Raw genomic sequence first — 15,313 nt, forward strand, 5'->3', positions numbered from 1 at the left:
AAGCCAGATTCTCGTCTAATATCAGTTTCACAGTAGTGTTACTCCATTGACTTCAGTAGAATTACTCCTAATTTTCAACCTATGTAAATGAGATGAGAATCAGGCCCAAATGTAAAACCCCGACAAAAATATTGTCTGTAGTTGTGCAGCAGTGAACCATTCCAGGGCCTATGAGAATCTATCTTTTTTTGAGAAAGCATTTTATATATCCCTAAATGTTACGGTTTTATTGCTCTACTGCTATCTATCAAGACATCTTTACATATGGAAAATGAGCACACTATAGAATTAAAATACTAGGCATCCTCCAGCTTCAAAGTGCTGTACAAGTATTGATTAATTATGCCTCAGAACACCACTATGAGGAAGTATTATTATCCCTATTTTACAGATGGGGAAGCTGAGACACAGAGACTAAGTGACTTTCCCAAAGCCACACAGCAAGTCAGTGACAAAGCCAGGATTAGAACTCAGGACTTTCCGGAGCCCACTCCCAGGCTTTAAGCACTAGACCACATTGTTCACTGAAGTCAACAAGCATCTCAATGCAATAATGGACAATTCGAAGGACTCTTACATGGTCAGTGTGTCCATAAATTTACTTGCAAACTACTCCAGTATAACAAGATAATTTGAGCACCTTAGTTCTGTGTCATATAAATTGTTGAGTGTGCAGCCTCTTCAAAATGGGCTAAAAGTAAGAAAAGCTACAATGATATGTTGTAAAACTCAAGGCTTTGATATACCTGTAGCCTCAGAGCCTGATTCTGCTCCCACTGAAGTCATTGGAAAGACTTCTATTGACTTCCATAGAGTCATGGTTGGGTTCTTAATTATTGCTGTATTTTAATTGTTTGTCTCGCTCCTTGAACACTTTACTTGAGGGTGAGAGGAGTGCTTAATAAATACAATTATTTTGCATGTGTTGAATATCACTAAAGTCGTCTAGAATATGCATTCCACCTTCCATGACTTTTATATGGTGGTTTTGGCCTGTACTTCCTGTTTGAGTCTCTCATTTATGAGAATATTTTAAAATAATGACACTATATACAGTTTTGCTGGAACACTAATAAAAATATTAAAAAATGAAATTAACTTCCTAATCTTTAGTCATGATGGGAGGGTGATGGTGTGGTCAGCATGTCTGCCACTATCATTATTCATTAGTTGTATTGTAGCTGTGCCAAGGATCCCAATAGAGATCGGGATCCCATTGTGCAGATTTAGTAGCTGACTTGGGAGGAGAGGGAGTACAGGAACCACGATGTTACCACGGTACTGAGTACAGAACTATATGCTGCTGCATGGGAAGACAAAAAGCCACAGTGCCTGTTTAGTTGGGCTTGCTCAGGTTTGACCACTAAAACAGGAGCAACATACAACTCTCAATCTAGCTATTTTTCCATCTAATGTTAATGGAAGATGCCTCTTACAAGGGAAGGAGATAAGTTGGACAAAGACTGCCTGAAGATGAAAGGCAAATGTGTGCAGGGGGTGGAGGTATAAAAAAGTCAAAGGTAGAATAATGTGCATCAAGTTTATAAATAAAAAATGTATAATTTTTAATCAATATTTATTAATGATTTTTTTACTTTTTACTTTATTTTAACTTTTCTATAAATAAATTAATTATAAAAGCAATGTAATATGGATTAGGATTTTTCCATAATGCTGCTTACATAGGGCCTTTTCCTAACCACAGTGAGAAACTATTGGGAATGACTTATGCAAGAAGAGCATTACTTCTTACATTGGTGTAATACTTGGCCTTTTGGCTTCATACCTAACAATTCACCCAGGAGCATGGCAGTATTTCAATGTGACACACACCCTGATGTGTCTTACTGCTTACAATAATAGATTAATTTTGTCTATAATGTTAATATGACCGAATGACTTGTAAAAAAAAAATGTCCTAGTGCATTCAATAGATTATTAACTAACTCTAATGTATTAGGAGGCAAAAAGATTTCAACAGGAGGCTCCTACCTCTTTGTCAAATTTTTGTTATATACCCTTATCTGATAGAAAGATCTAATAAAGGCACTGTTACCATCTCTTTTTAACAGCCTTGTGCTGATGCAAACTACTCCAGTATGATTATAGACTCTCGTATATGAAATAGCTGCAGCATAATGAAGGCGAGATGAACCTAGAGTTGCCAACTTTGGTTGGATGAATTCCTGGAGATTTCATTACATGACATAATCTTATGATTCCTGGAAACTCCAGGACAATCTTGGAGGGTTGGCAACCCTAGATGACCCTGAAGCAAAATCTTGGATCCCAAAATGCATACTGTTCAGCTCTAGATCCAACCCTTGCTGTTTCTCCTTAAAGGAGAAGGGCTCATATGGTGCAATTTCTCTTCATGTTCCTTTCACTCTTTTATCCATTTTTAGCTTTAAACACTGGTATTTTAAGCAACTCCTCTGCACCAGGCTTTTACTAGGGTGTACTTTTCAAATATAAAAGTCAGGAAGGTCTAAACTCTAATATCACTTTCTAAGCCTCTTCCACTTACACTGACGTCATGTAATATATATTCATTATATGTTAATTAATGCTTTTGTTTATTTAATTTTTTTTTCTCTTCATCTGATCCAGTAGCCAGTCTCTTAATTTTGTAAAATGAAGGTATCTGTTTTTGTAAGCACAAATATGCAGCTCTTTGGGAAACCAGCATTCAGTTTACTACCTGTGCATTATGGCTGACTTTCCAAAGGGTTAATATCTTAGTGAATACTGGGTATATTTAATTCATTCCAGTTTGTGTCCCAAATAACTGAAACTAGCAGCATGTCCTGCCTTTTAGCTTTAACATTAGCTTTCACTGAAGGACACAATACCAAAGTAGACCATTCCAGCATACAATACACTTACAGTATAATTTCAGAGCATAAAGTATTTACTATCATAGTATAAGTATAGTCAAAATGTAGAGTTGACTGCTTACACTGTTAAAATGTATGGTATAACTACAATATAAAATCAGAGCATTCAGTATATCAAAAAAAAGGGAGTTTGCATGCAGTATATAGAATTAGAGTACACGGTGTACAGTGTAACTATAAAGCATTCATAAAGCTGAAACCAGACAAGTGAAAGAATTACAGTTCATCTAATAATTGAGACTAATTGCTTTCATGAGATTAGAATTTTTTTCACATCAACATTTTTACTGAGACTGATATTCTCCAATTTAACCATAGTATTAACACTGCTAATGTTTATGATTTTTCTGTTTTGCGCATAGTTCATAATGTCATCTTGTTTACAGAAGTTCGTTTTCCAGAGCCAAAAATGCATGCATACAGCTGTTTCTCTAAGAGTACAATAGTGTAACTGTCTCAACCGGTCACCTCTTCTTTCATTGTCTGCATAACTTTACTGGCTCATGATTTTATTGCTTCCCAGAAACCAGAATTTACTCGTCATCTCGCATGGTGTCATAACAGATCTAATTTCTTCACATCAAAGCCAGTTTTAAACACTGCACAATAAAAGCTGCCATACGAAGAATAGATTTTAATAAGAGAAAAGAGATTCTTTAAACCTTATGTCTGAGGGAAAAACCATAAAAGTGAAAATTAAAATTATTTATACTTAGACTTCAATCTTGCTAGCAGGTTACAAAAAGAAAAGACTCCTCCATATATATTTCTGTTTTGCAGAGAAATGATGAAGAAGCTGTCGTGGACAGAGGTGGCACTCGTTCCATTCTCAAAACGCATTTTGAAAAGGAAGACTTGGAAGGTGAGAGATTATTTTCCTGTGCATTTCATTGTCTATTTCTTTTCCAAGTGTTGGACACAGTTCCATTCTCATATAAACCCGTGCATGCTCATTGATTTCAATGGTTATGCCAGGGTGTACATGAAGGCAAAATCTAGACCACTGTTTTTAAAAGAGGAGTATTGCATATTCCTCTGGCAACATTAAAACTTGGGTGATAGGGGATAAGATTTCCTGAGGATATTTTAAGTCCCAATCCTGTAAATATGCACATATGTAACTTTATACAAATGAGTAATTCTTTCCAGTGAGACTACCTTTGTGGAAAGTTATGCCCATGCACAGGGCCGGATTAACGCAAGGGCTTTAGGGGCTGCAGTCCAGGGCCTCAGACTAAGGGGGTCCCGCAAAAATAAATCCATAATTATATACAATTCAGTGGTCACCAACCTGTCGATCGCGATCGACTGGTTGATCCTGGAGCTTCTGACTGTCAATCGCAATCTCCAGGCCACTAAAAGTCCAGTGGCGCAGCAGGGCTCAGGCAGGCTGACTGCATGCTTTGGCCCCATGATGCTCCTGGAAGTGACCAGCTGCTGGCACATCTCTGTGGCCCCAGGGGGGGGGGGGGGGGGAGGAGGCAGCTCTGCGTGCTGCCCCTGCCCCTAGCACCATCTCTGCAGCTCTCATTGACTGGGAACTGGCCAGTGGAAGCTGTGGGGGCGGCACTTGTGGGCGCAGGCAGCGCACGTAAACACGCTGTCCCCCTGTCCCCAGGGGCACGCAGAGACTGTGCCACTGGCCAGGAGCTGCTGGTGGTAAGTGCCTCCCAGCCGAAGTCTACACCTCGCACCCCCTCCTGCACCCTAAACCCCTGCCCCAGGTCAGAATCCCCTCCTGCACCAAACTCCATCCGAGATCCCGCACCCCTCACCCTCTCCCACACCCCAACACTCTGCCCCAGCCTGGATCCCCCTCCTGCACCCAAACTCCCTCTCAGAAAAAAACCTAATATAACAGCTATTCTAAGGTAAGAAGTAGGCTATTTTGAATTAACTATATTCTACATGTTTTAAGACTGAAATGTAACCACAGAAAAAGCTTTATGTTAATTAAAAGGCAAGTTTAGTACAGCATTAATAGCCTCCATGCCATAATTATGATTGTTTTGTTTTAAATTAGGAAAAAGACTTGTATACAGGGGCCCCACAAAATCTAATAGCCCCAGACCCACAGGAGAGTTAATCTGGCCCTGCCCATGCATAAATGTTTGCAGCATTAGGGCCCCAGTAAACTGTTTGGCTTCACTGCGTGTCCTAAAATACATGATTATTTCATAAAGAGCCCAGTCCTGCTATCATTGCACATTCAGGTCTCCATTAAACAAAATAGATGTTGCATTTTAGAGTTGTGCACTGTCACTCACTTGAATGGGCCTACCCTTTAATGCCAAGGAGTAGCAGATAATTTAGAGATATGGAGTTCACCATAGCACATTGGACTAATAATCCACTTTATCTGGTATCCTTCCTCTAGAAGTGGCCTATGCTTCAGTTTATAATGTATAGATTGTAAACGCTTTCTGGCCGACCTGCCTTTTTATTTGTTGGCAAAATGCCCAGCATGTTTTTGGGTGCTATGTAAGTAATAGATATGCAAAATTCAACAGCTAATCATGATAGAGTCAAATCGAATTCTGAAAAATATAGGAATATAGATATTGGGCTTGTTTCACCCTAGGCTCCATGATGGAAGAAGCTTATGCCAGTGTAATATACCAACAAGTCCTGTTTTGCTGGGTAACCCAAAGTTGGCCATTATAATCAAAATGACACCTGCCGTCACTTGGAGTGAATATTCTTTTGAGATGATAATTGAGTCCATCCTGAAAAGGAAAGGAAAAGGTGACCAAACTGAAAAATACCCCCAAATTTGGTTTGTTTCTATCCAATAGAGATTTCTTTTATTTTTCTCAATGAAACAAAAAAAATTCATTTGGATTGAATGAAATGTTTCTAATGTTGATTCAAAATTACACATCAAATCAAAATGGTTTATTTAAAAATGTCAAAATGAACTGTTTCTACATTTTCAAAAAAATTTCTAGCTTTTTTTTTTTTTTTGGCTCAAACAACTTGCCGAATTCAACACAAATTCACGAATAGTTTTGGTGCTCCAAAAATGCATTTCCTCCTGCTCTAATGGCAAAAACACACTAATGTGAAATCTCACTGAAAATCTGAAAAACTATTCTGCTTCCAAGAACATTTGAAAAACTGGAAACTGGACAAATATTGATTGAAGAAACTTTCACTCAGTTTTAGTAATTTGGAAAACTAAAAAATCCTGTGGTTTGCCTTGGAAATCTACTAATCTTTTAAAATAATGGCACAATGTTATTAACAATGTTATAAAATTGATTAATTGATATAGGATACTGTGGTTAGCAGCTTTTGAGAGAGATTGCTGTAGGATCAACTTGATATCTTTGAAAATACATAACTGCCACTTCCAGAAATGCCAAGTGGCATAAAAAAAGATTTAATATGCTGTAAGTTTGAATGATCCCATTGCTGTTAATAGAATCCTTGCTTGTCCCACAGAGAAGTCCAGACACTCTATCACCTAATTAGATAAATCAGTGGCTCTTGTATTGGAGAGTGGACATTACTCAGAAGTGTGACTGTCTTTTTCCCTTCCAATGTAACTTATGATGGATTCTCTGGTGAAAGTTTACATTTTCCCTAATTATGTAACATGCTTCAGCTATATAATATGTAATTACATAATTAAGTACTTAATTATGTAGCTTAGTTCACTTTGTATAATTAGACAATTAGGTACATTAGTTCTTCATCACATTTATTTAATTACATTTACTGTGTTTTAAAAATGTAAATAAATAATAGTTCAGTATTATAGCAGGACACTAGTGTTGGCACTGTTAAGGGTCTGTCTGTGCCTTATTCTTATTCAGGGATTTATAACCTGGGTGCAAGAAATGAATGTTACTTTAGACTGAAACTTGAAATGAATGTTCTTAGGCCAGGAAAGATTTCTTTCCCAAAAATGTGAATAACTGGACATTTGGGAGTTTTCAGCTACTGGTGGTGTTTTGTCAAAAAGGTTAGTTTATATTTCTGATATTTCCATTTAAAACATCCTGGGCCAGGTTTTCATCAGCAAATATTTTTATATTCATATATTTGTGCATGCCTAAATTATGTGTGTAAGAACACAGAGTACATACTCCAATTGTGCATTTGAGAGGGAATATGTCTAGTTAAAAGCCCACTAGCCTGGTGTGCATGTAAATGGGCTTATTCACTTCAGGTATCTGTCTGCATAGTGTAAGTTCAGGAGCTTGCAGTTGGTCCTTTTTTTCTCAAACACTACAACAATTCAGAAATAGATTCTGTGCAAAGCTTTGGCATTCATGTTCTCAGCACAAGTGACTCTTTTTCTCACAGTTAATTTTCATAGAGTTCACAAGGTTATGGTCAGTCACTAATATAGAGCAAATCCTTTGGCTGATCGTTACTTGAATGAAGAGAGAAATTAATCTTTAAAAACTAAGCAACAAGTCTAGCACTTTGATATAGCCACACTTTGTATATGTAATCCTGTAGTCCTCATGCAGGCAAAATTCCTGTTGAAATAGTTTGCATTCACATTTAAATGGGAGTTCACCTGAGGTCGATGTAGAGCTTAACAAACTATGTGCATTGTTACCGGGACTTTACATGCAATTCTGTTGCCATGGCTGCCAATACTTAGTAACATAGCACCTCCCCATAATCGCCGTGAGGGGGCCTCCATCATGCTTCTGACTAAGATCCGTGAGAACAGCAATTTGCTTCTTTACTCAGATCTCTTCAACCAGACATCAGTTCTCCTGTCTTCTAGACAATCCTTTACAGTAACTTATGCCACCACAGAGCATGATGTTGGAATCTGCTTGGTGTAATGAATGGTCAGCAACGACAGTCATGAATCACTCTCTTGTCACTGACCCAACCATCTGCCCACCAGGTTTTGACCTGCCGAGGCACTTGTGGTCATCCCTGAATCAGTATCAAACAGGACAGGGCAATTGTGTGGCCAGTCTCTTCAAATGGGGTTTCTCTACCCACAATGTAGATATGGTCAACATCAGACTATGTCGCATATCCTTGACGAGTACCCGTTGACTCACTTCAATGGCGGGCTACTGGCTCTTCACCTGGCGGCTGCTGCTGCTATCAAATTGCTGGGCACACTGCGCATACGCTGAGAGACCTGAAGTAAGAGTTACAGCACTGGGTACTGAAATGGTTTCATTATATAAAGGACCAGTTCTGTACTAACCTAAATTGGGAGCACATGTGCATTGAACAGACAAACACATCAACAAACAGCTACACTATTCTGGATACAGACAGTTTGCTGCTGGCTACCTTTACTATCTGTCTACCAATGCACCAGCGGTGCTTTTGTTGACTAAATAGCTGCCCCATGCACTGCTGATTTGGCTCAATGATTAATAGTATCTAGATATGCCCATGACTGCTCTTAAGGGCAGAGCCTCTGCATAGAACCAACACCTTATACAACTCAGAGTTGCAGCCTGTAAGGAATTTGGAGGGAGAAGCACAAATAGGAAGTCAATCTGTTTACACAAGGCTTAAATGCTAACTGCAGTTGCAGCCTCAATGTAAATAGTTTTCTTTGTGAGACAGTTTAGTGTTAGAAACACGGAGTCCTTTCCTGTTATTGTCCACACACATTACATGAAACATGGTGCCAGTGGAAAGTCTAGTGCAACCCACACCAAGGAAGAGAGAGTGATTAAAGGGCAAAAAAAGCAGCACCTAGAAACCAAACAAACAGCCAGCATGAAGAGACTCAGACACCCAGTAATGCTGGATTTCCTGAGAAAAAGCTTGAACAATCATGGAAGCAGCGGAAACAAGAACTGAGTCTGTTTACAGAGCTGACCATGAGGGATAAAGATGAGAAAATGAAGATCAAGCTTTTTTTTACTGTCTCATTGCAGAAAAAGGGCAATAAGTGAACACTGTTGTCAGGAATAATGACCAAAACATTGGAACAGCTGATAAGAGTCTGAGTACTGTGACCTCAGACAAAATGAGACTGTATAGAGATACTGTTCTCTTACCTGAAACCAAAAATCAGAAGATGGAATAGGTATTTAAGTTACAGAGCATAGAATTTTATCATCTACATGTAACTTTGGAGACACTAAAGATTCCTTACTTAGAGAGAAACAGGATCGTTGTGGGACACATGATTCTAGTTTACAGGAGAGATTGTGGAGAGAAACAGATCTACCCTAGAGAAATGCCTCCAAATAACAAGGCAGACAAAGGATTAAAACAATATCCATTAGTGCAGAAAAAATATATAGATACAAGTTAAAGGAACCCAGTAGGGAGGACAGAGAAAGACTGGTCAAGAATGCAGACATCACGGTCCAACAGTGGCACTGGAACACTTTTTATAATGGGGGTGCTGAAAGCCAGTGGTCCCCAAACTTTTTACCTTGTGCCCCACCTCATCCCTGTCTGCGCTCCCACCTCACCCCAGAGTTGGGGCCAGGAGCGGGGCTGTGGAGCCGGGAGTGGGGGGATGTGGACAGAGGTAAGGGGGCCAAGGCTGGGACCTCAGCTGGGGCCAGGAGCAGAGCCCCAGGCGTGGGGCTGGCAGCCAGGACCCCGGGAACCAGCCAAGGGCACTGCAGCACCTCCCAACCCCTAGTTCCCATGCCTATGTGGTTCAGTATATATACTTTGGAAAGTAACACAAAAGGTAAATGAAAAATGCCCAATCTGTGGGCAGCAGTGCAAAGGGTGTAGGAAACTGAATTGCTTTATGTCCCAGTGCTGCAGCTACCCCAGGAAGAAAAAGCAGCAGTACATACAGTGATTGAGGATGTAGAGACTTCCATCGAAGAGGAGGATATCTGCAGTGTAACTTTAACAGATTTGAAGACATTCAATATACACACACTGCAGAAGAAGGCTGCCAGCCATTTAACTGCCATACTTGCAACTATATGTTATTGAGACCAATGACCAATTTGATTCCCGATGGATTGTGGAGCCAACAGCAATGTAATCCCAACAACATTTGATAAATAGCAATATTAGACTGGAGAACTGTAACCAAGTGCCAGTGGTGTACAATAAAACAACATTGAGGCCAGTGGGCAAATGAAACCTGTGAAACATTGTTTGGAATTTATAGTACATACAGAAGTACCACCCAGTGCTAGACTGCAGAGCAGTAACAGCCATGGCTTTGTTGCAGCACAACACCCGAATATTCTCAACATGAAAGGAGAGAGAACAGTCACTCGATGCCCTGTCCAGCATTCTAGCAGAATATCAGGACATATTTTAAGGAGATGGATTCCTAGAGGGCAAGCTGAAGTTAAAAACATACCTCCACATGAGACCATGAGACTGCAGAAACACAGAGTTCTATTAGCTCTGATAGAGCCACTGAAGAAGGAACTAGCAAGCCAGCATCATCATACCTATTGAAACTAGCACAGAGTAGATCAGCAACTTATTTAGTGGTGAGAAAATCTGCAGGTTAAGTGAGCATCTGCACTGATCCAAAACCACTTAACAGTACCGAAAAGAAGTAACTACCCACAAACAATGATTGAGGACATATTGCCCAGTTTATCCAGGTTACTATGTGATGTCAAGGATCCTACTGAGCTAGATGAGACATCCAGCCACCTGACAACTCTGCCACATGTTTTGGCAAGTATTGTTGGGTACGAACGCCTATTGATATTAGAGGTGTTCCAATGCAAACAGGGTTTCCAAGGCATTGAGATTGTACCTGATGACATTCTTATTGTACGAGAAGGAGATGTCAAGGGAAAGGCAATCCAGGATCATGATATCACTGCTGAAAAGGTGCCAGGAGCAGAATATTAGGCTGAACGAAGAAAAGCTGAAGCTGAGGAGAACAGAGGTCCTTACATCAGACGTCTGTTGACTTCTGAGGCACTCTAGCTAGACCCTGAGAAATTTAGAGCCATTAACAAAATGCAAAGGATGTGAAGGAAATCCAGTGATTGATAGAGATGGCCAATTCTCTTTCCAGCATACACCTATCAGAAATCTATGAGCCCTTGAAACAGTTAACACTCACAGAGGCAGTGAAGGAATGGTCAGAGACCCAAGAATAGGCATTTGAAAGTCCATTAAAGCATTGAATAAAATGGGGTATTACAGGCCGTAAAAGAATTTATACTTCTGGGTTAGCCAGATAGCAAGAAGCAAGTGCCACAGGATAGTACCTCCTACTACCAGGCAAGGGATGAGTTGTGTGTGCAAGATGGGATTTTGTTAATGGGGACTAAGCAGTAATCCCAGCAGTTTTAAGAGCTGATGTGATGAGACAGATGCATGCTTCACCCCTGGGGATAGAAGCCAGAGAGTAAATTGCCTGGCCTGGCCCAATTGAGAGCATACCTGGAACAATGCAAGGTGTGTAAAGAGTATAATGATTGACAAAAGAAGGAGATTCTACAGCCCCAGGAAATCCCAATGTAACCCTGCAGAAAAGTCAGAACAAAGCTTTTAACTTTTAATGAAAGGAACTACATGGTCACAGTAGATTACTACTCCAGGTTCTGGAGGTGGACTCTCCGGAGGAAACTCAAGCAAGAACTGTGATCCAGAAACCGAAGGGGCATTTTGCAAGGTCTAGCTTGTCTGACACTCTATGATCAAATAATGGCCACAGTACACTTCAGCTGAATTAAAATGACACAGTGGCAGATGGGAATATGAACACAGATAGCCTCCCCCTGGATACCTATAAAGCAACGGGAAGGTAGAGCCACAGTAAAGACATTAAAGAGACTGATGTCAAAGGCAAAGCAGACAGGAAGGGATCCCTACCTGGCAATGTTGGAACATCACAATGCACCCCAGCAGAGGGACTGATGAGTTAGAGAACCAAGACATTGCTTCCTGTGAGGAGTAATTGGTTTCAGCCCTGTGGAGGAATGACGTGCAGTACACAGAAGCAGTTAAGAGAACACCAAGCTAGGCAGAAATTCTGTTACAACAAAGGAGCCAAGACCCTGAGGCCATTATGCCCAGGCGAGCTGTTTGGGGTTCAGCCATCAAATAGCCTCACAAAACAATGGCAAAAGGCAACAATCCAAGCTGCAGTGGGACACAGGTTATATGAGGTAGCTACAGACTTAGGACAGTAGTAGAGATGAAACCAAAGACAACTGTGGAGTAGCAGCAGACAGCTAGCACACACAGATGGACAGGGCCAAGGTTAGGGCCAGGAGGACATAGAAAGAACCTCAGCTGCCATCTGGTCTGACACAGGAAGGTCATAAGAAACAAAGTATATAAGCAATATAGAGGACCAATAGTACAGAGGCAGCAACAGACTAAAAGGAAGTCCCCCCTGCAACAGCAATAACATAAAGAAGAAGTCAGAACTGGTTTGAAGACCAACATGCTTGAAGGGGTATGAGGCCTAACAGACTGCAATGGGCTGGTGGACCCATCTTCCTAGGATGAACTATGTACTACTAATCTCTGGCCCCAGCAAGTCAGCAAATACTTGCACAAAAGGTACAACAAAAATAATTGTAAAAGGAAAGTTATAGCAACCTGCTTAGAACTTGGAGGGAGAAGCACAGATTGAGCATAGGTTGCAGGAGGGAAAGGTTTGGAGGAGGCACCAAGGAGTCAGTCTTTGTGCACATGGCTAGAATGCTAGTTGCATTTGGAAGGTGGCAACTCCCCTTCTGAGCATAATGCAGTCCAAAAAATGGTAAGAGTAAACCACATAACATTGCAGCCCACAAAACAGTATGCACTTACCCAGCAGTTCACTGCAAGGTAAGAGGTCGGCATTCTCTGTAAAGGGAGTCTGGGTCCCTTTACCCCCTTGCATAGAATCATAGAAGATTAGGGTTGGAAGAGACCTCAGGAGGTCATGTAGTCCACCCCCCTGCTCAAAGCAGGACCAACCCCAACTAAATCATCCCAGCCAGGGCTCTGTCAAGGATGGAGATTCCACCACCTTCCTATGTAACCCATTCCAGTGCTTCACCACCCTCGTAGTGAAATAGTTTTTCCTAAGAATCCAGAGAACCTGGACTGAGTGCACTGGGTTCTAAACAAAAAGGAAAATAAAGTAAAGAAGATCCCTCTACGTCTCCAGTGGGTCCAGTTGGCAGAGTCTCTTCAGCCATTCTGCTACTAAGCAACCCCTGCTTTGTGGGGCAAGGGAGCTCTGTTTACCTCTCTATGTTGCCCTGCACTGGGCTTGGATTCTCCCTTTTAAGGAGCTGCGCCTTTCTCTTTGACCAGCCTCACAAATGCACCAAGCAGGGGTTGATTGTGACCAGAGGAGCTCTTTAACTTCTTCCTGACTGGAGTAGGAATGGGATCCTGTTCCACCACAAAATGGAATAATAATATTTGGAGGGAAATTATTAATATTTCATTGGTGTCCTCAGTGAACTTTATCATAGTGATGAGAGAGCTTAATACCCTTGTATGGATCTTTTCCCTTCCTCCACTGTCACATAATGTCCCCGTGGCATCTGCAGCAATTGCTTTTATGGAAAAGTAAAATTAAGATGTTATTTAAAGTATTTGTAGTTATTTTGTAATGTGATTTAAGAATAAGGAGGTGGAGGAACTATCACCTATGACTTACTAGCTTTCTGTGAATCACCAAGTTGTGTGTAGGTCACAGTCTGAAAACCTCAAGATTCTAAGATTGGTAACATGCCTGTGGAATAGAGCTGATTGAAAAATTTTCATTAAACTGGTTTTGAAAGAAAATTGGGTTTTCAACTAAACTATTTTCCACAAAATGTCTGCTTTCCGAGGATACCTTTTGATTTTTTTCATTGAAAACCAAGTGGCTGAAAACCAAAATATTTCAGTTCTGATATCCTGCCACGGTGCCTCAAGGGAAAGTAGTTTGGTTTCCTCATGACCCCATTCTGCTCTATGGACCAGGTTCCCCAGCTGGTCAAATCTCCCATGTACACCATAACCAGGGACTTCCATGATGTAGCCATCTCCTATCCCCCTGAAGGGAGACAGTGGTGCATCATGAAAGATGTAGTCCAACCAGAGAGCCTGGCATGCAGAGGAGAATGGGAGCATGAAGCATTTGAACTATAACTCCCATGAGGCAACGCAGCAGGATTTCCAAATTTAAAATATTTTGGTTTTCAATTTTTTTCCAAAAGCCAAATTTGTATGTGCAAAATTTAGACCAAAATAAGTTTATTTAGATTTTGTTGAAATATAAGGCAGGAAAAAATGTCCATTTTCCTAACCAACTCTTACGGAGCTTAAGGAGCCTTTCACTCTAGCTTAAATAGCCTTCAGCTCATATTTTCTGATATGAATCTGCAGTACAATTTAAACTATAATAATTTTGCACAAAACAAACCTTTGTGTTCTATTTCAGGGGCTCAAGATTGCTTACTGAATTCTCTGCAAAAAAGCAGATTATTCTGCCTTTTTGTTTCATCCACTCCTGGTGGAACTAAGCCCCGTGCTTTCCAAAATGGCCTCTGATTTAGTTGCCATTGTTTCTGGATGACCAACTTTTGAGATGCCTTGTGCCTGTAATTTGGAGGAGCTAAGCACTCTCAGCTTCCTCTGGTTACAGTTAGAGGTGAGTGTACTTCTGCAAATGAGGCCCAACCTGTCTAAAGACTTCATAGCAAAGAATTAGGTTGCAAAAAGTTCAGTACATATAAGAATCATAACATCATTTTACATAGACTGAAGCCTGTATGGTATTTTATTTGGTGCTGTTATGTGATTGCCACTTGGCAGATACAACCAGTAGCAAGTCCAGATCTACCATCGAGGCAGAACAGACGGTTGCTCAGAGTAACAACATATTAAAGACAGCAAAATGTTCAGTAACTGTTTGGATGCTTTCAACTGGTATGGGGCAGACATTTGCTGGCTTGCCTATGCCAAGAAGCCCCCTTAGTAGTCCCAGAAAGCCAAGAGTTGCTGCCGTCCAATATAGTTGTTACTAATGCATACAGGCTGCTTTCTGCATATTGTAAAAGACAGCTTAGATCTATGTCTAAAGAAGTTCTGATGTTGTTCTTGAGATGGTAAAAATGTCCGTTTACAGGAATAATTAGACCATTAAATAACAGAACCAGATCCAAACTCAGGATAACACCATAATACAAAGAAAAAGAAGAATAGCCAGGTTTGAAATTGATATAGCTAATGGAATTGTCTGTGCTCGTCTTACAGCAGGCTTGTTTAATTTAATCTTAAAATAATTTATTCATCATTTATGGTAGTTATGATAACTGACACTGTAAGAAGCTCAGCTACTGCTAAAAGTTGAGTACCCTCAACTCTCACTAAAGCATGTGACACTTGAGGGACCTGAATCCCACACAAGAAGAATTTGGCATCTGGAAGCTCACTGATAAACAAAAAATCGAAGGATGCATCAGATAAGGTACATATCTATGCATAAAAAGTAAAGGAAGATGGATAGTGTTCTTATCCTATTAGCAAGG

At 40.5% G+C, this 15,313-nt stretch overlaps 1 protein-coding gene across 6 annotated transcripts in view; it reads left to right on the plus strand.

Annotated features, from left to right (window-relative positions):
- Positions 1-15,313, plus strand: part of SLC4A10 (solute carrier family 4 member 10) — a 270,102-nt gene that overhangs the window by 96,026 nt on the left and 158,763 nt on the right. For 4 of the 6 annotated variants that reach the window (XM_008178464.4, XM_065561767.1, XM_008178463.4 and 1 more), the window contains exon 2: positions 3,678-3,759. In XM_008178464.4, the coding sequence (XP_008176686.2) occupies positions 3,678-3,759 (82 nt within the window). Of the gene's footprint in view, positions 1-391; positions 581-3,677; positions 3,760-15,313 lie in introns of all 6 variants that reach the window. The other 2 variants (XM_065561769.1, XM_065561770.1) reach the window with 1 other exon arrangement.

This window comes from Chrysemys picta, chromosome 11, assembly GCF_011386835.1.
Source record: "Chrysemys picta bellii isolate R12L10 chromosome 11, ASM1138683v2, whole genome shotgun sequence".
In the NCBI taxonomy this organism is placed as follows: domain Eukaryota; kingdom Metazoa; phylum Chordata; order Testudines; family Emydidae; genus Chrysemys; species Chrysemys picta.